Source organism: Agelaius phoeniceus, chromosome 2 (genome assembly GCF_051311805.1).
Source record: "Agelaius phoeniceus isolate bAgePho1 chromosome 2, bAgePho1.hap1, whole genome shotgun sequence".
Taxonomy (NCBI): Eukaryota; Metazoa; Chordata; class Aves; order Passeriformes; family Icteridae; genus Agelaius; species Agelaius phoeniceus.
The window spans coordinates 96,165,631-96,188,238 of NC_135266.1; the positions used below are offsets into that span (position 1 = coordinate 96,165,631).

The 22,608-nt window shown below is 46.2% G+C and overlaps 2 protein-coding genes across 2 annotated transcripts in view; one reads left to right on the forward strand and one right to left on the reverse strand.

The window, feature by feature from the left end:
* NME7 (NME/NM23 family member 7) overlaps window positions 1–7,979 on the forward strand; it is an 88,267-nt gene extending 80,288 nt beyond the window's left edge. The window contains exon 12 of the mRNA XM_077174320.1: window positions 7,716–7,979. Coding sequence (XP_077030435.1) covers window positions 7,716–7,748 — 33 coding nt within the window. The 3' untranslated portion in view covers window positions 7,749–7,979. The remainder of the gene's footprint in view (window positions 1–7,715) is intronic.
* ATP1B1 (ATPase Na+/K+ transporting subunit beta 1) lies at window positions 7,792–22,597 on the reverse strand. The gene is made up of 6 exons (XM_054655187.2): window positions 22,290–22,597; window positions 19,610–19,738; window positions 12,601–12,756; window positions 11,740–11,924; window positions 9,792–9,872; window positions 7,792–9,190 (listed from the first exon to the last, which is right to left on the reverse strand). The coding sequence occupies exons 1-6, from the start codon at window positions 22,387–22,389 to the stop codon at window positions 8,924–8,926; spliced, it is 918 nt and encodes a 305-aa protein (XP_054511162.1). The 5' UTR covers window positions 22,390–22,597; the 3' UTR covers window positions 7,792–8,923.
* Between the last annotated feature and the right edge of the window lie 11 nt (window positions 22,598–22,608).

Genomic DNA, 22,608 nt, shown 5'->3' on the forward strand with positions numbered 1-22,608 from the left:
GTGCCAGTTACTGCTGTTCTGATGGGGAGACACAGTGTGCCAAGACTATCCGGCCACAAACTGGAACTGTGGGCTTCCTCAGGTAGCTGCCTTAGTCCAGCCATTGAATAGTAACTAAATCTCTGAGGTGTCCTGGCCATGGCACTACATGGTTCAGCACTCAGTGGCAGTGTTGAAATCACTGAAAGCTGATGAGACTTGGAACAAACTCTTGGCCTTTTAATACTGACCCATTCCACAGGGCAATGGAGCTTTCTAGGTTCACTAGGTTCTAGTGATATCTCTCAGAAGGTACTTTGAGCACTGTGCTTGGGAAATTTATGCCATTAGTTTGGTGGGATGGTACGTTTCCTGTCAGCACACTGAGGCACAATCTGAGTAGGGGCTAGGGGCTTGTGGTGGTGCATGCAAGGCCCCTGCTGGTGGTGCCTTCCACTGGTAATTTCTTTCAGGATATTTTGTTGCTGTCTCATCTTCATAATTTCAGCACTCTTGCCATGTGTACCCTATTGGGTCTCGTGCACAAGTAATAATCTGCTGAACATCACAGTTGCTCAGGAAGGACTTTAAAGGATGGGTGCCTTCTACTTTTTTGCTTCTTTGCTGCTTCCATCCTCACTTGAATCTATGATGTGGTTGGAAGACATGTTCTTGTCTCTGTGCGATCACTTCCTCCTGTCTTGGCCATAACCTGGTAGCTCGTGAGGACCATAACTGTCAGTGCTTTGTGAGCAGGCTAGAGAGACTGCTCAGCATTGGCAATGCCTCTGGCTTGTACAAACACATGCAAGCCTGGCTTAGACACTGCAGATATCTACGAGCAGCAGGGCCCTTCCCGGTGTTTTTATCCAGAGCCTGGGATGTGTTTGCACTGACACCTGTGGTGCACTTATGGTGTCTTGCCTCACCTTAGCTTGCTGCTTCAAGGGCATCCTACAAGACCTCCACAGCAACTCCTGACTGTGAGGCAGGGAGCAAGGTAAGTGTGAAGTGCAGAGGCAGTGATCTTGATCACTCAATGAGCTGCTTGGGATCCTCAGGAAAGCAGTACTTGCTGTCATGTTGGAGTTTGTCACTTCTGATGGGAGATGGGATCTTACACTTTATTTCATTCCAGTGGCTTTACCAAGCCATTGATGTGTTCTGATGGTGACCAAAGATGTTACTAGATAAGAAGTAGAACTCCAGGTGGGAGAGTTCTGAACTAATATGTTCAGCTCCAGCTACAGAGCAGTTGGTTTATGATGGGGACTGAGGAGATTCAATGAACTTGTACCTTCTTGTTAAGTCTCCAGGTATCTATGCTTCAGAAGTCAGTGAGCTGAGTCAGCACAGTAGTTACACATGATTTAAAAACAACATCTTTTTGTTCTAAAGTAGTTTTGGAGTTCACCTATTTTTCTTAGAGTAAATAGCATAAAACTCACTTTCTTGGTATTTGTGATTGTGATATAATGAACTACTGTCTTGTCCTCTCATTTCCATCCTGTTTGGAATTCACATTTTTCTAATCTTTTATTTTATTGTTATAATTTCCAAATAGCTTCCCTTGCCCTTCTCTTCCACTGTATTTTCAGAGTTGAACATAACCCTACACAATTTTTGAGGTGACAATGTTAACAGTACACAACATAGTGTAGTGTTTATGTAATAAACACTGTAGTGTTTATGTAATAAAACCTTCCATTGCAAGATTGGTTTTTTTGGTGCATAGGGGTTTTTATCCCAGCTCTACTTAAGAAATTATTGTGGATATTTGAAGTGCATGTGTACAAATTGTTCTGTCTTGGGCTGCCTGATTGGCTTTATTTCTTACATTGTGTGATACTTGGGAGAGAGGCTTTTTTTTTTAACAAACTAAATCCTCTTCAGATTTGTGGGGGAAAATACACAGAACACATACAATATAGTAAATAAGTAGACTATCTTCTTTGACAACCAGTCTTCTTTCTGGAGTGCTTGTGGCTGAAAGGATGGTATGAATCCATGGGGGTTTCCATGTGTTAATCTAATGATTTAGTCATGTGAATCAGCTGAGTGAACTGTAGCTGAAGTGTGGTATAGGTGTCAGGTGTTAGCAAGTGTACTTCCTAACAGCATTGGTGAGCTCATGCAGATGTACAAACCAATGTTAATGGGCAAAAAAAGCTTTTTGTTTCCTACTTGTGACCTCAAACTGAGCTAACATGTACAAATTTATCAGACCTTAATGTTTAGGGAAAGTGTACCGATGCTGAAACTTTAGGTCAGCAAAGACTCTGGATCATGTGCCTGGATGCTTACACTGACCAAGGAGATAGAGTGTTGTAGTGGTTTTGGGGAGAGGGCTGTGTGGAAGGCACCAAAATTCCTGACAGCCTCTAAATGGATACAGGGATGGAAAAGGCTTCCATCTCCCAGCTGCCGGTTTTGGTTCTGCAGAGATGAGGAAGGACTGAAAATTACTTTCACCTTTCTGGTGATGGATGAGAAGTGAATCTGTGAACTCAGCCCTTTTCTTGATAGTGTGACACCTTGTCAGCCTCCTGGCTTCTGCCATGAAGGAGACTAACAGGCTCTCTTACCAAAAACTGCCAGCCCAGAGGAACAAGGGGAATGAGAGTTGAGGTACTATTTCCGTGCTGGGATTTCTTTGAGGCTGCAGTTCTACCTGTGTGGAGTGCTGCTACAGCCCAAGGTGTGCCTGGGTCTGGCCTGTAGACAAAAGCTCTAACTCCAAAGCTGCTCAGGAGGCACCTCTCATCAGCACTGCTGTTTGCATTGTTTTCTGGACAGAGAGTTAAATTTTAAGTGCCTGTAATTCTTAGACTTGGAATCTTCAGCACACTTTGTGCCCATGCAGGGCCCTGTGTTAATACCAAGATGTTTTGCTCTCCCTTGGAAAACTGGCTGTCTCACTTGATTTGCTTCCCCCTTTATAATTTTGCCTGGCCTTTCCGTGCTCTTAGGGCACACATTGTTCAGATGATATTTGCTTGTGCTCAGCCAGGGCATTTGACTGGATTTTGTTATTGCATGCTGTATTAGCTCCTGAAACATTGTGGTAACGTGTGGAAGTGCTCAGAGAGAGCCGCCAACTTCATTAACGTGAGTTTTGCTGGGAGTGAGTGTGACTGAAGCAAAACTTCATGGAACTGAAGCAGCTCTCAGCTCCTCCTCAGTGAAGCAGTTTATGGAGTCAGAGCCAGAAGGTCATGGTTATTCACCCGTTGTTACTTCCTGAGCATTATTGCTACTTGTCCCTGAACAGGAGCTAGAGAGGGCATAGCTGCATGCTGCAAAGCAGATAGGTGGTTCCTGGGATCTGCCAAGGGGAGTATTGATGTTAAATTAGATCCTGTCTCACCCCTGGGAAGCAGTGAGCACACCTGAATGTTAGCATCATTGGAAAGGCATTTGGGTGGCATCTGTGAAATGTGTTGGTTGGTTTCAGATAAGCTCCTGGTGTGGATTTGTGCTCTGTCACCCTTGCATCCTGTAGACATCAGAGGTGTGCTTGGCTCAGAGAGGCTGACCTGGAACTTGGTCAAATGTGAGACTTGTTCAGATGTTTTCTACTGGCACAGCTCTCCTTTCTGTGGTTTGGACTATGCTCAGACCTTGGGAAAGAGAACAACTATATTTCCTAAAATACAGGGTATTTTGGAGTATCTAACCCCCATCTGGATGCTTGATGCAAGTTATCACCAAGTCCCCTTGGATCCCCTTGGAAAAGGACCTGGTGCTTTTAGAATGGGGGTTCTTCAAGGTGTCTTCATCTGGGGCCTCGTAAGATGGGGGCATCCCACATCTCTTGGTAGTGCTGAAATCTTGGTTCTTCTGAAGTCTTGATTCTTCTCATAATACCATACCTGTGGTCATGGGATGGATGACTAAGTTCTGGTGGTTCTTATCCAGCTCTTACCCAGTTCTTATCCACTGCTGTGCTCCCGAGGGTGAGGTTCTTAGAAGGATCCTTTCTGCATACCACAGATCTGCCAGCTCTTAACTGGTTTTATTGGGAGCTGGGTGGCAGCTGACCCATATAAAGATAATTATACTTAAAGAGAACATACAAGCACCTGGTTTTGCACAGTATATGAAATGTATTGCTTGTTCTGATGTCTGAGCCTTGCCAATACAGTCTGTGTGGGTCTTGAACAATCCACTAAAAGCTAATTGAGGAGGAAGAGGTTTTGCACAAGTTTTAAGTAAACTGAGGATGTGCAGTCCAGCCTGGGAAAATTGGTTGCACAAAATCAAGGGGCCTTTGGAGACTAAAAAAGTACAAATCCTTTTGTTGCTAGTGTCAAGTGAGCAGGCATTGGGCAAGGCCAGCATTCACCTGTGTCACCTGTGCCGCAGGGGTGGATCAGTACTTAAATCCCAGGGGCGACCATGCAGCTCCAGCTGAGGCAGCCCAGGTTGGGGGAGTTGACTCAGCTCTATTAAACCTGCTCCATGGCAGGGAAACAGGCCTGTGGTGGCAGCAGTTTTATCAGCACCCCAGGCCGAGGATGGATATGGAGTAATTACCTAGGAAGAAGCAGATTCCACTGCACTTGGCCATTTTCTTTGCTCTTGGCACAGCTCCCCACCCATGCCGAGGGTTGTGCCTGACCTGTGCTGGACACCTGCCCTTAGCCAAGCTGGGAACAGAAGCCCAGAAGTGCCAGTGCTTAGAGCTGTAAAATTGATAGGTGGTGTGTGCTAGTGCAAGTGTTTGTGCAGACACAGCCTTAAAGGCTTGTGTTCTTAAATATATGTACATGTCTCTCTCTCTGCTTTTTATTTTACTAGTGCTTTTGTGTGTCTCTCTTATTAAATGCAGGTGTCCCATATAACAAGAAGGGAGATAAATTCTCTTTAATGGCTACAATTATACTTAACTATGCTGAGTCAATCTGGCAGAAAGAACAGCATGTTCAGACTGGCAATTTAAAATGTAATGTCCTATTAGGCAGTAAGGAAAGCGATGCCTTCCTGAGTAGAGTGGATAGAGCACAGATTAAAATAAGGAATCTTGAAGGCATGGTTTAATTTGGATTAAACCATGGAGTTGGTGAGATGTCACACCTTGAGGCCCTTGCCCTGCCTGTAGTCCTTCTGCCCCCAGGGCTGTTGACCAGTCCCAGCCCAGATGAGGCTGTGTCAGTGCCACTTATGAAAGGTTGTTTTGATGTCAAGGCTGTTGTGTATCCAAAGCACTGGTGCCACTGGGTGAGTGGGGTGCCCAGCTATGAGTCTACACCTGCTTGGGGTGGGATGAGGTTTCCTTGGACTTTGGTAGTTTGGGAATTTTTTTTGACCATACTGCAGTCTTCTAGTGCTGTATCACTAGGTCTGACAAATTACCGTAGGATTTCTAATGGGGGAAGGGGACGTGTCTGACCAGGGGCACTTAATGCCTTTTTGGGGTGTGGGGGGTGTGGTCCTTTGGTAGCAGAGTTGTCCTGAAGCCTGGAAGCAGGTGGGACTTTTCAGTGGGCAGCTGCAGGGCATGTAGCTAGGATAGCTAGTGCCCTTCCTGCCTGGTTAATTAGTGATCTGAGCAGCCATTCTGTTTTCACTGATGTGGGACGAGAAAGTGATTGGGGTGGGGATGTTGTTGGGTAAAACATTAGGGTGAATTGCCTAATTTCATATGCAATTCCTAAGAGTATGTTACACGAGCCCTTTTGGACATTTGCTCACTGAAGCAAACACAAGCACCTTTAAGTTTTCCACAGTGGTTGTCCCAACCCTGGAGTAAGCCAGACTCTAGTCCATGCTTAGACTTTGCACTCAGATAGAGAATTAAAAGTCAGTAAAGTACCTAACTGTTGTATTGCACTAAATAGTTATTTAGTTGTTTGCACTGGGTGTTGAAAAAAATGTTATTGGGTCACGTGGATGGTATATTCCCCCTGACATGGTTTCTCCCTCACATAACCCCCTGGTTTCTGTATGCCCTGGTGGCCTGTCCCATGGGTGGTCCCTCCCCTTGCCCCTCCCCAATTTTATCCCATTGGCCGCAGTCCTCTTTTCCCGCCCCCATCACCTGGGGCATAAAACCCTACGGCAGGTGTGGGTCTGGCTCTTTGCTACCTGGGTGGTCGCTGCCACCAGAAGTGTGCTGTCTCAAGCTAATAAACTGGATTCTCATCTCCACGTGCAAAGAGCGCTTCTCATATTTTATCATCATGTTGGGTGCCACCTGCAATAAATCCATGGTTCTCTGGGCTAATATAAATCCAGATCCGGCTTGCTCAGGGCTAAAGCCCACACGGAATTGCATAGATGGAAGATAAAAGACGAGAAGCACTCTTTGCCACCTGGAGATGAGTATCCAGTTTATTAGCTTGAGACAGGATGCTTCTGGTGGCAGTGACCACCCAGGTAGCAAAGAGGGTGTGGCCCTTACCTGCAGTGGGTTTTATACCCAGGGGAAAGGGGGTGGGGAAAAAGGACTGTGGGCAATGGGATGCCATTAGGGCAGGGCGAGGGGAGGGGCCACCCATGGCACAGACCATTAAGGGGGGGGGTATGGGGACAATCCATGTGATGAGAAAGGGGGAATAAACGGTCCATGTCACCTGACATACCCAGTAAAATTTTTCCATCACCAGGGTAAAAACACCAACTAAATAAGCTATTTGGTGCACTACAACACCTAACCATGAGTTGCATCTTATACAAATAAAATTGGGAAATTTTTTTTGTTTGTTGGTTGGTTTGGGGCTTTTTGTTGTCGTTCTGATTTTTTTTTTAATTGTCACAAACTGTTCACCCAGGAACTGAATTGTAGGGGCAGTTGATCCTACCAAACCTTGAGCCATGCAATAACATGGCCACCCAAAATGGTAGCAGTAGGAACCTATCAATTGCTTGGAGCCAAAAGGGTTCAGCTTTCCTGCAGTTTTTTGCAGGTAGAGTTTCCACTAGGGAGTATTTTAGGGCTCTCATCACAGCTTTTTAAATCCTTGCTCTAAACATACAGCAGCAAAAGAAAGAGGTGAACGTGCGATTTCTGCTGGCACCTGCTCCTTGGGAGCAACATGGAACAGCTAAATGGGTGCACTAACCACAACAGCATACCATAACCACGCTTTTCAACTTCTAGCAGATGGCAAAGAGTTCAGCATCTTGCTTCTCCAGGATTGTGTGTTCCACTTAGGAAGTTTTTATCAAGCCACTTGCTCTAGGATAGTCCTGTTGTGTCACTTTACATGGAGACATTTTCCCTGGTAATTTGCGTCATGCAGCACAAAGTGAGCCTGACTCCTGCACAAAGCCAGCTGCCACATTTTGTCATCTCTGGGCAGCCCCAGCAGGCAGAGCCTCCCCTCAGCCCTGGCCACTGGCCCAGCAGTAACACAGAGCAAGTGGCTGCCCTGAAACTCTTGTGGCTTCGCTATGCAGCCTCCCTTCTGGCTTCTTTAACCTTCTGGCTTCTTCTCCCTTCTGGAAGCTTTAACCTGCACTGAGGATGGACAGTTTTATCTGGAACACAGAGACTGTGCCTCCAGAGGTGGAACGTGTGCAGTAAGTGGGAAGAGACTTTTTAGGATCCTGACCAGCACACACAGGTGTTCCACAGCAGTGTCTCATGCAGGGTAGGGAGAGGGAAAACAAGTAATGAACAGACCCCAGCACTGATGTGTAACAGTTCAGTGTTTCAAATGTTTCAATCATTTCAACTCCTGTGTGCTGAGACAGTCTGAGAATGATAATGATCCATTTTCTATTTGAAATAGGTGCAGTACTTCTTCAAGATTCTGGACAACTAACAGGCTCCATCCTTACCCACTGCAACAGACACGCACACAGAACTGTGTGTTCATTCATTTATTTGTCCAATGTTTCAGCCTGACTGAAATACAAGATCAACAAGAGCACTGTACTCCTGGCTATTATTACATGTTAGAACATAGAGTTTTGCACTTTAGACAACATTTAACACCATTCTATGGGGTACTGCATTGCTTTTATAAAGTTTAAAATAAAGATTTATTTTCAAACGTGACTTTGGTTTATTTCATACATTACACTTTCTTGCAGAAAAAATAAAATTGTACAACTGCATAAATATAAAATTCTTCCACCATGAAAATGGCTAAAACATTCAATAAAGACATTAGCACCACAGTGTGCGATGCCTTCAGCAGGAAAAAAAAAAAAGAGAAAAGAAAATATACAAAGCAGAGTTATGCCTATCACCAAGGAGAGTGATAGCCTGACCCAGTCTCTCACACAACATACTGGAGGATAAGGGAAGAGGTGGAGAGAGAGACAGCATTCGCTACAAAGCACAGTACACAATCACCTACTCTCTTTGACTTCACTTAAGTTAGTTTCCCTGCCACCCCTCCAAATAAAATACCCTAACACCACAAAAAAGCCAGAAGCCTTATGGAGTGCTGTTAAATATTGGATCACAGGTGGGCCTTTCTTTGAAAAGGAACAAAATAATGAGGTTTCATGCCAGTTCTAGTCCCATTGAGTATTTACACCTTGGACAGCAAAAAGTCTTTGCTCACAAGAAGTAGAAAACAGATACAATACATGGCTTGAAAAATGACCAGAGTATGCACCTATAGTACTGTACACTAAATAAAATACACAAGGCAGCAATACCTGGGGGCCAGAAACACTGCTTACTACAAGTCAGTTATGGAATCATAATTTACAGTAAAAATGGGCATGTCCCAAGGCTCAATTTTGTTTTCTTTTGTCATTTACAGTAGAATAAATATTTGTTGCCTATTGCTACACTTTGTTTACATTCTAACCTAGTAAATGCAGAAAGCTAGTGTAAAGCATATAGATTATGTGTAGGTCCCATACGTATGACAGTTTGTTCAAGACTAGTAGGTTTTCTTTTTTGTTCTTTTTTTTTTTTTTTTTAACCTTTTTAAATGGCTAGGAGAAGGAGGAGGGGGGAAGAAGAGAGTTGTGCTTACGATCAGCTGCTTTTTATGTCGAATTTAATATCAAAGCGTCCCTGGAAGCGGTCCTTGTCGCTGTAGACGATGTTCTGCCCATAGGCCCTGCACTCCACGCGCACCTCCACGTCATAGGTCAGGTTGGTGAACTGCACTGCCACCAGTGGCTGCAGGTACCGCGGCTGCAGCAGCTTCCCGTAGTAGGGGTAGTACTGCAGCCCGAAGCCAGGGTAGCCGCCCATCCCATAGTACTCCACTGTGCCGATTTTGTCTGCGTCTTCCTCTCGCTGCAGGGGGGAAGAGGAGGCACAAGCAATGACAACCACCCAAACTTCGGCAGCCCTCAGCTGTATCAGCAGCTGATTCTCAGTGAGACTGTGACCTCCCATTTGGTCAGTGCTGGTTCCCACTGTGACAGTACAAGAGCCACCAGTGGTTTACAGGACATGTCAGGGCACATCAGCCAGGAAAAGGGCTTTGCCTAATTTAAAGCCTCAGCCACTTACACAGTTAGAAACCACCAGGGCATCCTGTGGTACAATTGCACAGGCTTTAGCTACACAAACTTTGCTGTTTCTCAGCTGCTTTGCACATGCCAAGTATGAAATATCTTCCATGGAGGCCTTTTTTTTTTGCTCCAGCACAGCACTTGGAAGCCAAATGGCTACTTTTGAAGAGACCTTTAACTATCTTGCCCTGCTTTTACCCCACTCTGTGAAGGTAGCACTAACTGATCCATCAGCAGGGCTTTGAGAAACTACTGTTATCCCAAGTAAGAACCACTCCATTAGTCTATGGAAAGGCTGGCAAGGGGATAACTACACTTGGACAAAGGCTTAGTCATCCCCTGCAGCTTCCCAACTCTGCTCTGTCACATTTCCAACTCACCTTGGCAACACAGTGGACAGGGATGAGATTTGGGTTGTATTTTGCCATAACCTCAGGAGGGAGGCTTTCATTGACTGGAGCCTAGAAGAAATCCAGAACAAGGGGATGTTACACACTGGACACTCCTCTGCAGACTGGAGCACCTTTGCAGCAACAAAGATCAACAGTACTCAACACACACCATTAACTGGAATCTCTTCTAAGCACAGTTCTGAGGCAACAGCTCTCAGTGATTCTTGGGACAGACAAGTAGTGTAGCACAACTGGAAGCAGGGGAACTTGACCCAAGCAGAACTGCTGGCTGTTCTTACAGCTTCACCTGCTGTGGATACAAGCAGGTCAGGCTGGGTTTAGTTCCATGGTGCCCCTGGGGAAAATGTTTCATGGCAGTGTTTATAGCTAGTGGGGCTTGTTTTTGCAAGCTCAGGCAGTGGCAGGATTGCACTGGTGCAGGATTTGCCACCTGCCTGCCAGGTGTGTGTAATCAGGACTGGAAATGCACAGGAAAGAACAAAGTGTGGCAGTCTCATCCTGACACTGCTGAACTTCAACACCACCAACAAGGAAGAACAAAAGCTCTGGGTATATCAGAGAAAGGTGCGAGTGCAAACTCTCATAGTCCAACCACTAACCCAGCCGGTCTTTGGTCTTTTAAAGTGCAGCAGTATTGTTTGACAACATTGCAGTTTCAGATCTGCTTTACAAACATTTTTCCTAATGCAAGAACTACGGGGTCTCTGCTGGAGTGTGGAACCACAAATAAATTCCGCCTTGGATGCATTGTTTCTAAATGAAATCTGCCAAGTCATTCCATGACCAGACCCTGCTGTCTAATGCAGTCTTGGAGGTCTCCAGAGCTCTATTGCAAAAAAAGAGAGGAACACAACAAACCCTTCTCTTTCCCAGTCATCAAACAAGCACATCTCATGTCACCATCCCTACAGCCACCACAGTACATTCTACTAAAATGTTTCCACCACAAATCAGATAAACCGAAAGTTTGTCCATTTTTGTAGCACAGGGCAAGCTCTCTTTGAAGGAAAACATTCTTCAGGACTCGTTAGCACCAATTCCCATCCTCAAGTGCCCTGACAGATGGGAGTGAAGGTGGCCTAGAACACCATTTGCACTGTTCTCCATCCAAAAGACAGAGTGGCAGGTTTTGCACACCACCTTATTCAACAGCACACGTTTTGCCACTGAATTCTTAAAAGAAATTTTTAGCATTTTAATGCACTGGGAAAAAAAACCAGAAGGAAAAGCCATGAATACCCAGATTAACACCCTTCAGCATTACTGCAGAGTTCCCTTTGAGTGAAGGGCAGAGCAACCAGTTAGGAGAGATATCCTAAAGCCTTGGGAGAACTACAATAAATTAACTAAACTCCTCCTCACCTTTCTTGCAGCTGTGCCTGACTTTCAAATGTAGTTTACTCTTCTGAGCCTGTGTTTCACTCTGGTATTTAATATTAGCATTTCATAAATTAATTAAGCAGTTATGGCAAGGCAGACAAGACTGCACTGCCTGAGGAAAAGAATTGAGTGGATCAGGGCATGACAAAATGTACTGATGTTACTACAGACAGTGTTGGTCTGGGATGGTGCCATGGAAGCGTACAGGAATTTAAAATGGAATTTATCATTTGAAGAAAATGCCCCTTTATAGCAACTCCAATAGCAGGCTCAGAAGTTACCAGATAAATAACCAGGAGGTTGCACTGTGAGGTTCAGTGCTACTTGTTACCAACTTGCAGTGCACACCTTTCACTGCTTTTCAAGTAAAAGCATTTTTGAAGCAAATTAGTCAAATTGTCTCACAGTTTATCCTCTGCAGCAAGGGTTTAATACTGATCTCTTTCTGGAGACCAAAAAGCAGGCACAGCAAATCTGCAGCCAACCCTTCCTCCTGATCAGTAGCTTCTGCTAAGAAGGGAAGAAAGATACTTGCCTGAGGTTTGAAGCCAATAATTCTGTTGAGCTTGACAAGGATGCATGGTTTGCCATCCTTGTAGCCATAGGTGGGATCATGTAATCCAGAACAGTTTTCCAGCCATTCACGTTTGAATTTGCAGACTTTCTTCTGGCCCTGGGCATCATTATATGGTCCTCTCTCCTTGTATTCAGTAGGTGTGTCTGTCACAGCAGGGGAAGGAAAACACAACCACATGCATTGGGATCTTGTGGGTGTCACTTACACTTCCCTGGGGAGGTGGGATTTCCCTCACCCGGGCAGTTAAGGCACTCCACAGACTGACACCCAGCCACCCCCCAACATAAGGCTGCTCCCAGACCAGCAAGTTTTATGGAGCTTTGTTTTATAACAGATTTCTTCCAGAATCATCTGGCTCGGAGACCATTTTTTTCTGGGCAGCTTTTACAAGTGGGTTCCCCTCAGATTTGATACAGATGTATTATGAGGTGAGAGTCTCATTCACATGATTACAAATAACCTATTAAGGGTAAACACCTCCCAAATGTTTGACTGCATGGCACAAAGAGGACCAACACTAGCTTTAGCAAAGTCATCAATAAAACCCCTGTGGGTTTCAGAGAGAATAAGGTCAGTGCCATCTTCAGAGTCAACTGAAGAGTGAGTTCTCCAAGTGAAACATGGGGGTACCCAACCCTCCAATAAGCTGCTAAGTACAGCCCAGTGCGGTCTGCCCAAATTAAATTAATGAGCAGTCAGTTAACACACATGCTGCTGGAACAGCTGAAAATCCAGACCACCACTGCTCAACCTCAGCTTCTGGTAGACCTGACAGAGCCATCATTCAGTCCTCAGCTGTAGGAAACAATCAAGACTTACCTCCACAGTCCTGAAACACAATGTTTTCAGTTTGTTGCTCATTACTGTAGTCCCTTAAGAAATTATCCAGGTTTCTCACATAGGGTTCATAGCTTCTGGGATCAGAAGCAGTAAAGGCAATTTCTGTCTTTTGAACCTGGGGGACTTGAGTCAGTCCTAAGAAAAGCAAAATCAGGGAGAAAACATTAAGTATACCTCAAAGCTGCACAGCCTCCAGGTGATACCAAGAACTTAACTCCTAATAATAATCTCTATTTTTCAGACTTAAGAACTTTGACAAAGCAGCTTAAGCTCACTGGAGGAGAGGTTCTCCTCTTTCCAGCAACAGTCTTAAATCACAGTGTTTATGTCAGGTAAAAAGACAAAAATCACAAAATGGAGAAGTGAGGCTACAAAGTCTAGCCTTCCTTCAAAAAAAGCACCAACCACAGGTCTACTGTGCACTTCTGCCTCCTCCTCGAGGACAGAAGGGAAGTGGCGTGTGAGACCAGCCACACAGAACATAAGTATCCCTAACAGGCTGCCTTCAGTGTCTGCAAACTCTGTGTTTAGGATACAGCACAGCTGTACACTCGTGAGCTCCTGCAACAAAGACAAGAGGTTTCCCAAGTCTGGTCACGCTCTGCCAGCTGGAATCCATGTGGCCTTTGTGTGTCTCCCCTGTGGGATGCAGGGCAGGAGACATTTTCTCTCAGTAAATTCAGCTGCCTGAGCACTGCCTCCTCGGGTATTTCTGACTGTAAGAGAGCTCAGAAGATGATTTTATCTGCAGCTCATCACCAAGAAGGTGAGTAGGAAATGCCACCAAACAGAAGAATTGTTTAAAAGACTCTCTAGATTCTGGGCTGTGCAAACCAGCTCAGATTTAAACTATAATAATGATGCACGGAGAAGAGACTACAAACAAGAAATGCCTACAGATAATGAAAAGCACAATCTTCCTTTGCTCTTCATTGTGGAACTTGTAAATAGTTGCTCCTATGCAATGTTTAGGTCACATTTTAATTAAAAGTATTGATGCATGGCTAATACTTTAATTCAAGTAATGGGAACCAAGTTCATACTGCTTTTGTGGCAGCGACTGTAGTTTTTAAGAGCCTGACTTCAGTTCAGTTTGTCCTCTTCATTTTAGCAAGATGAAGAAAAGGAGCAAGGGAGCAGCATTTGCTTTGACACCTTTCAGAACAGGCCCGTTGCCAAGAAGCTCTCTGGTGCAAAACTCAGGCAGCTTAGGCAGCTGGCCCCAACCCACAAGAGCTTGTGACTCCAGCAATTTTTCCAAAGCCACTTGAGTGCTTCTGCTCAGTCCCTCCACAAACCAACTCGCCACTCCCCCCACCCCCCTGCCACTACCCACTAACTTGGAATTTGTAACCTAGGACAAAGATTACCTTTGTTCCCCTAAACACAGCTCCTGGTCACCAAAGATTGCGAGAAGTCCAGCAAGGAGCTCCGATGTTTCAAGTTTAATTCCTGAAGCAGCTTTTAACTGCTCAAAAATCCCTCTGCTACAAATGGACCAGGTTGAGTTTACAAGTTTAGAAGCAATTCTCTATTCCTCTAGCAGAATGACATCCTGCCCTCCAAAGTCAGTGGCTTTCAACCCTTTTTCGAGCAATTACTCATTTTCTTGCTTCACAAACAGTTTATATATAGAAAAAATACGCCAGTTTCCATTTTAGTAAGGGACTTCAAACCCATCCTGCGAAGCCCTTCTCATGTTACAACTCAGCTGGGAAGAACAGACTCAGTCACCTGAAGTGGCTATCTGGAATTGCAGCAGAAGCAGGCCAGGCCTTAGGTCCTCTCCCGGGTCTGCCTTTTCCAGAGTTCAAGTTACAGGTGACATCCATATTCACATACATATTCAAGTGTATAAATACAAAAAAAGAAAAAAAAAAATCAAGGAAACGTGGCCAGGCTTGTTTAGTTCCAGTCAGGCAAGTGAAGTTGTCAGTTTTGCTCAGGATCTCCCCATCTGTTTCTTGTCTTGGCCAAGGTAACACATAGGGCACCCACACAGGCCTGGCAAAGGTGATGTAAAGGTCAGCAATAATCCCTGTGGTTTGTAAAAGCCACCCAGTAGAAGATCCCTGTTCTCTCTTTAAGAGAGCCTGGCCACTGATAGATGAAGTCCAAAGCCAACCCTCTGCCCATCAGACAAGTGACTTGGCTGGAGAACAGATTGCCATCCCAAAGCATCCCTGTCTTGCACATCTCCACAGAACTGCCATGAAGCCCAGGCAGTACGTCCAGCAGCTGTTCCAGCAGCCAGCACAAAGGAACCACTGTTCCTGCCAGGTAGCTCGTTGTCCAAATTGGGCTGTTTTCTACCTAACTGGGAGCATTTCCAGGTGGATGGATGAACCAGACTAGACTAGACTTTGGCACACAAGTGGTTGCTTTGTTTAGGATAGGAGCAAAGTGGAGATCAATCTTCCCACTTACAAAGTAAGAAAGACAATCTTTATGAATATTAAAGACTTGTAATGAAAAATACCATTATCCTAATTAAAAAACTGTGTTACTGGCTTCTACCATAACCTCCATTCTCACATGCCTGCAACTGACTGGATGCAAAGCCCTAAGCCCTGATGTATCATTTCCTTCTGTACATCCCATAGCCAAACTAAAAGCTGCAGTGGTGTTAGCAGAGCAGCACTATCACTGAAACCTTAAGCAATCTTGTGTGGAAAACCAAGCATGTTGTACAATGGCAGAAGGTAACCTCTGCAGAACACTAACATTTCTGGAACATTCTCTCACCCCCACTTGGCAACTTAAGCAAGCAGGATGAGAAAAAATGCTTAAAAATTGAGCCCTGCAGTACTACCTGGCATGTATTGCTAGACACCCAAGGAAGAGTATGGCTGGCATAAATGAAGCTTTTAGGGGGCTGCATGCACATGAGGAAGCCATTCATGAGCAAGTCCTATGGGGGAAAAGAAACAAACCCACAGGTGCTTTCAGAGCCAGAAGTCTAACAACCCTCTCCCTATCCTCAGACTATAATCTGTATGACACAGCTCTGCATCTCAAGCTATTACAACAGAGATGCACCATGTGTCACATGTTATGCTGTTCTTTCCACACAAAAGAATGAAGTAACTCGTTGCTAAAATAAAGACAAATTAGAAAATTGCCACAACTGACACTTCAGAGTGCCTTGTTAGGAAATAAGACTCTCATCTTCACTTGGCTGACACTGTCCATGTAAATGATGAGCAATGCCTTGAGTTGGTAATGGACACCACCTTTTGTTGGCTGTGACTATACAAGGACATCAAACACCCAAAAAAACCCACGTAAAGTCATTTGGGTTCTTTTCTTCGGCTACAGTTCCACTTCCAAAATGCCACTGCAGATTAAAATCCTATTTATTCAAGTTCATTTAAGAACAGTTTTCCACATAGATTTTATCATTCTAAGCTGCAATAGCAAGACTTCAGGAGAAGTATCCTGAGGGTAAAGAGGAAGAAACTACAAGTGGGAAGTCAGGCTTATTATTAGGAACAGTCGTATAAGGCCATAGTAACCACTCTTGCTCCTTCACACCGTGCTCATTTCCAAGTACCATGTAATCTTTGTTGCAAATGAGTATGAACACTCCTGAGATGACACAGACAACAAATTGAGTGATCACTACACCCTCCCCCAGCTCACTATGTGAGGATAGATTTTAAAAGCCACCATATCAAACAATGTCCTTCCAAGCTTGCAGTCAACCTCATGCCCAAAGTGCAAAAAACAGGTGTGAGTTTTCTGCAAATGCAGCAAAACCTGCTTGGCTGCAACATGCTGGAGACTGAGATTTTCCCAAGCACAGGTGCTGCTGAGATGAGAGAAGCAAAGAGGTGCAACCTCCCAGGAGACAGCACACTCTCCTTTGAAGTCTCCCTGCCACCTTGCTGCTGCTGTCCAAGCTAAATAAGCCAAGTGGGGAACACACACCAAAGCAGCCTTTCTATGATGCACTCACTGCCCAGCAGAGCCTGAAGCAGGAACACCTGAAATCCCCTGGCTGGAGCAGGGATTCTTCCTTCCAGCCACCAATTACAAAGCTTTGCCTCAGGCTGCAGTGAGCTCTCTCCCCTCAGCCAGCCTGTGACGGAATGCTGTTCCACGGGATGCACACCACAAGATGGCAGGATACACAGCCCAATTTGTATTGGGGCGGGGAGGGGGAGAATGAAGCATTATTTTTAGGATGCTTCTTAAGAGGCAATATCCTCATCCTTCACTAGTAGCAGGGTAAGTCCTCTATGTTCAAAGCAGAGTCCGAGCCTGCAGCACAAGTGAAACTGGGAGCTGGGGCTGTCGCAATGGCAGGGCTGATGGGCAGGTGAACTGCACTGTCCCTTCCCCCACAAGACAAAAGAAAGAAAAAAAATAGTCTAATGGAAAGGTACAATACTCAGCTTGCCCTGAAGCCCTGTATAACATTCCTGTTGTGTTCAATGCAGAAACCAATTACTGTATTAATGACACTTGGCTACAAAAATAGCACTTTATGGCTTTCAATGTTATACCCATGTCAATAACTCAATACAACACCCTGTAGGTTGTGCCGCTGTTATGAAATCTGTTGTATTTCAGGACAAGAATGATATTATAGCAGCTCCTACAGCATTTTCTCTTGCAAATCCTGAAGGCAAGTTAGTTTTCCCTTTCTCAAAGCATTCTGAGCTGACAACAACAGTGACTTGCTCAAGAAGGACAGAACACTGTAACAAGAATAAAACCAGCTTTTCTGGCTCCCTAGAAAATCCAGGGCTTTATCAAGCTGCCAGTATACTTACTTGGCTCACAAGTTTTCCCACAAGAACCAGGAATTAGATTTGCACAATATCCTACTTTATATAGCTCATCATTTGCAGGTGTCTCAGATCACAGAAAGTTCAAGTTTGGTGCTCACCACACGTGTTCCTTGACAGAACAGCAGCTGTGCTTGCAGCACTGGGGAGAATCCTGCACAGCCAGAGAATACAGGGATTGCTGACCCCCCAAACAGCAGTGCAGCCACTCACTACCTCTCAGTGTCTCTGAAAGCCTGCATTAAAGGGCGATTTTGGACTCGCAGTTTAGCAGCTGCTGTGCTACAGGACAAGGAATGTGCTGGATACTAAGTGCCGGCCTCTGCCATGCCCTACACCAACTTGTCTACATCTGTAGGAAGTGCTGTCAAGTGATGCTCTGCAAAAGATCCTGTTCTATTTACTAATTATTTCTTTGAAGTTTTATGCATATGTCATTGCAGCTTGGTTCAAATCCCTTGTTTACTGGCTCCCCACTGTCCCACACATTCAAGGAGGTGGATTTTGTTCCCCTTGATTTCAGTACCCATTACAAAAGATTCCTAACAAACTTGTCATTGTTCCTCCATTTTGATTTCTGCAGTACACACTACAAGACTGTCTTGAAATTAAATTCCTTTTCTTTGTCAAAAAAAAAAAAGAAGCCCCAGAATAACTGGTGCAGTATGCAATTAAGATATTTATAAAAATCCTCTGCAGGGTGAAGTCTTTCACAAAAATTTTACCAGAGTTGCTTTGAAATTGGAATCATAAACTGCTGTTTCATAGAAAGCAATCCATTTACCTAGAACAGGTAATTATGCGACATCTGGCTGAACAGCAGGGCTATCTGGGTGAGACCTCAGGTCCATGGCTGCCTTTGCTAATTATTTCATGAAGGGGAAAAACACATTACTGAGTAACAATTACCCCAGCATTAGCCATGTTGGCTTTTCAGATGCAGCCAATGGCTCTGGGCAGTATCACTGACAGTCTTTCCTGCAAATGTCAGGGTCCACTGCAGAGATTAAAAGAGCTGCTTTCAGTGCTTAAGACAGCATTTGCCCCGGCCATGGTGGTGGCACATGAAGACATATAACACACTAACACAGGAGTTTCCAGCCTCTGTTCTGTGTTTAAAGCATGTTGGTAGAAGAGCAGTTATCTGGAAAAGATGACTTAGCTGAGCTGCACCACCATTTGGTGACAGTGACATTCCCTGTGTTTAGGGCAGGGATTCACAGCACAGCACTACAGGTAGTGGGGCTGCAAGACAGCACAGCATCAGGGCCAACTTGTGTAGCTACAAGCCATCAGCGTCACAATTGTCACTTAAATGCCACTGTTATTAAAAGCTTCTGAACTGTTTCACAGAGCAACTGGAGACGGATCGTTAGGATGCCCAGTGCCAGGCAGCCTCAAGGTCATTTGCAATGTGGGAAAGCAGCAGTTGCGCAGCTCCCCCTGCGCTCCAGCTCCCGGCTGCGGCGGGAGTCGGATAGCGCAGCACAGCCTGGGCAGGCGGAGCGCAAACCTGCGGCAAGGGCCACGTGCTCCTTCTGCCCTACCCAAGGCCAGCTGGCCAAAGGCACTGCTCAGGCATCATTTTGAGCAGAGATTTCTACGCCTGTGAGGACAGGTCACACAGCAGCAGCTACCAGACCCACCCAACCCTCCCTTCACCTCCCATGCCAATCGGTTGCAATTCCCACTAGTGAGTGCCACAGCATTTCTAGAGCACAGGGTACTTTGGTGTTGGATAAAACAATTCCACGAGCACCCCCAGAACTGGTACTGGTACGCCACTTCCACTGATAGAGCAGACATTTTATCTTTATCCCTTCACTTACCCATGTGAACAGAGTGGTTCTGAAGAAAGAAAAACCGAACTCAGCTTCCTCATACAGCCTGTTCCCAAAAGTGAAGCCTTTTAGCCTCACCCCATCACTTCAGCTTAGGGGAAGGGAAAACCAAAGCAGGTTCAAGTTCCTCTCAGAGAGGAGACGTTCTTCCTGTGATGCAACCTTTAATTCTAGCAGGATTTTCTTCAAGCCCCAGTACTGTTAACACAGAAGGCTGAGAACATACCCACCCCCTACAAATATGTGTTGCAGCAATGACACGCTTATTTCATCCTCCTTCTTGAGGTGAGTAACCAACCCCGCCTTCCCAGAACAGCTCGCACGAAGTCAAACATGAGCCTCCTATTTAGTTACCTGGAGGCGCCACTCGATCCTGATATTTGGGCTCAAATTCACTGACAGTGAGCAACATCACTTGGATGGTCCCAATGAATATACCTGCCAGGCAACCGTAGAAGATGACATAGAAGAGGAGGATCTTAACTGCAAGAGAAAACAAATAAAGAGGAATCAAATCAAGCCCTCCTGGCAGTCATGCTTCAGGGCAGCACTTCCAACCTTTGCCACTTGCAAGGAGGTGCCCAGCACACAAAATTCAGATGTTGCAAAGACATCTATTTAACAGTGAGATTATGCCCTGATGCAGACAGGAAATGTAAGGCACTCCAATTGTTTGGTGGTGGGGAAACATGAGCTCTTGAATGAATCTGTGAATCAGGGTTTGGGCTTATAAAATATAAAGACTAAACCATGTTCCCCCACACCTTCAAGGATCCCTTGGCTGACCCAGCACCACCACCATAGGCCCCTGCACTTGCCCGGATCAGTGATCCAAGTGCCCCACAGCAAGCATGGGTGTGCTTGAAGGATACTCATTCCACATAGCTCTGGGCTCAAAGCTATTTCCAGGAGCAGTATCAGTAAGTGTTTCATTCACGTTTACAAGCCATTGTAAAGCCTGATCTCTTTAGTAATTCAGGCCATCACCTCCAAAAAAAGGACAAGGGGTAAAGAGTTCAGGCCCAATTAACTTCAGTACTCCATCTCAAATGTAGGAAAGTACTCTTAAGGTGTCAAAATACTGCACATTTACAAGGATTGTGTACCTACAAAGACACTCTTGCACTGCTCATACCAATTAGTGAATTACATAACCATGAAAGACTAAATGTAGTTTCAGTCTAAAAGGAGCGTCATCTAGAACCATCTTGAGGGGGGACTGGGAAGAACGGAGAAGAACAGAGCTGCAGCCCAGCTCTGGGTATCAGTTACCAGTTTACAAGGATTATCTGAACAGATTAACTGCAGGGTAACATGCTGTACTACACACCACCAGGCCACCTACAAGGGTAGGCCAGCCCATGCCAAGCAACTGTATTGCTCATCAGGCTGCAGGGACAGGCAGAAGCCAAAGACAACTTGAGAGCGAGCCTACTTGATACCTCAGACTGTCCTCATCTAATTGCAAACAAAACAGATGTAGTTTATTTGAAGGACTTGAAGTGATGAGCTCCCAGAGAAGGGGAGTAAGTAGTGGGTGGAAATATTCCTCCTCACTCCCCAGCTCCATCAAAAAAAACCAAAAGCCTACATCATTAGAGAAGCCTCACAATGAAAGCTGGCATCTGGTTGTTCTAAGTCTATGAAAGACAGGCAAACAGGAGGGCCACCCAGAGAAACAGAGGCTGACACTATCAGAAAGGCATTCCATCCTCTTGTCTTCCTCGAGTGCACTAGAGGTAGCCAGGGCTGGAGGGCAGAGCTGGGTGCAGTAACGTGGTGCTCCAGGAGTTAAAGCACTCTTTGGTATCCAGGCAGCGTAAAGCAAATGGCCGTGACGTCAGGGACGTGTGGAAATTTTTTCCAGAGCACGGTCATAGGAGGTGCTGTTGTAACAAACCAAACACTAATGCTGTTGTCTGCAGCGTAATGCCTTTGAGTTTTGTAACATCAAAAGGCAAACGCTGGGAGGTAGCTTATTTAATCAGGTTGCCAGCCAGGATGCTCTAAACGCCAAAGACACCTTAAAGGTCAAAACCACTCCAAGGTCTCAGAAAATACACAGTGGGTCTAGAAATCGAGCACTACGGGGTCGAAGGGAAAAGCTTCTTGCAACAGGTAGGCTTATAACAGAAGAATCTAATCGGCAGCCTGCAGATCAACTCAGCAAATGGAAATCAGTCCTAGGCAGATAGGTACGGACACTCTGGGAGAAGGACCTGGTTCAGCCTCCGCGTTTAAAGCGCTGCGCAGTTGCCTGGTGCCTCAGAAGCAGAAAATACCTCTCCATGCGCACCCACAACCCCATTCTGCTCACGTAAAGATACGGCAGAAACCTGCTCTAGTCCACCTGCCAGAGCTGCCGGCTCTGGATGTGGCACCTCCGAGCCGATTCATTACAATAGGAGCTGAATTCAACATCGCAAGGGTGGCAACACCGGCTGTGGTTGGCAGCAACTGGAAGGCTGTTATTAGCGTAAAGAAATTAAAAGCCTCTTTAAGCTAAATGCAATGAATACAGCACAAGCATTTATGAGGAATGCACGTAGAGCCATTTCCTTCTTGCGGAGATATTAAAAGTCAATTGTTCTTTCTCAGCGGAGTAAAACTCGCTTAGTTTCATTTATCCAGAGAAAACAGAAAAAAGAAAAAGCCTCTGTAAGGTCTAAGACAGGTGAGAGCTGGGAAGTCAGGGTCCCCCGACGGCGATGCTCCCGGGCCGGGCCAGCCATCGGGAAAGGAAGGAGACCCAAGGACGAGGTGCCCTCGACAAGGTCGGCCCGACCCCGCCTCACCCCCGGACCCACCTGGAGCCGCACTCGGGGGGCAGCGCTCGCCGGCCCCCGCGGGGCCCCGGCGGACACCGAGGGGAGAGGGCAGGGGGACCCCGTCCCTGCCTCCCTCACCCCGCGGGGACACCCTGCTGCCAGCCCCCCCCGGCCCCGGCCGCAGCCCCGCCGCAGCCGGCGGAGGCGGAGCGCCGGGGCCGTGCTGCAGCGCCCGCCGCAACGCCGCCCCCCGGCCCCGCACTCACACCAGCTGCCCCCAGTGCGGCCCAGCAGCTCCTTCTTCTCTGAGTTCCAGATGAATTTCTTCCAGTTGCCATCACCGTCCTTGGCCTTCCCGCGGGCCATGGCGAGCAGCGGGGTGGGCGAACGGCGTGCAGAGATCTACAGCCCTCAGCAGGCGGAGCGGCCCCAGAAGTTGCGGATGGGTGCGCCCGCCCCGGCGGCACCGGCCCAACGGGGCAGAGTGGGGGAGGTGGCCGGGGGGACGCGGGAATGGCAGGGGGGACCGCGGCGGAGGGCACGGGGCACGGAGCAGCCGCGCTCCCCGCGCTGCGCCCCTTCATA

Excerpts from the sequence above, each read along its gene's own strand:
- ATP1B1 (XM_054655187.2), bottom strand. The coding sequence starts at position 22,389 with ATGGCCCGCGGGAAGGCCAAGGACGGTGATGGCAACTGGAAGAAATTC. Across the intron at positions 19,739-22,289 it reads CCGCACTGGGGGCAGCTGGT|TTAAGATCCTCCTCTTCTAT; the intron begins GTGAGTGCGGGG and ends TTTCTCTTGCAG. Across the intron at positions 9,191-9,791 it reads CTGTCCACTGTGTTGCCAAG|CGAGAGGAAGACGCAGACAA; the intron begins GTGAGTTGGAAA and ends TCCCCCCTGCAG.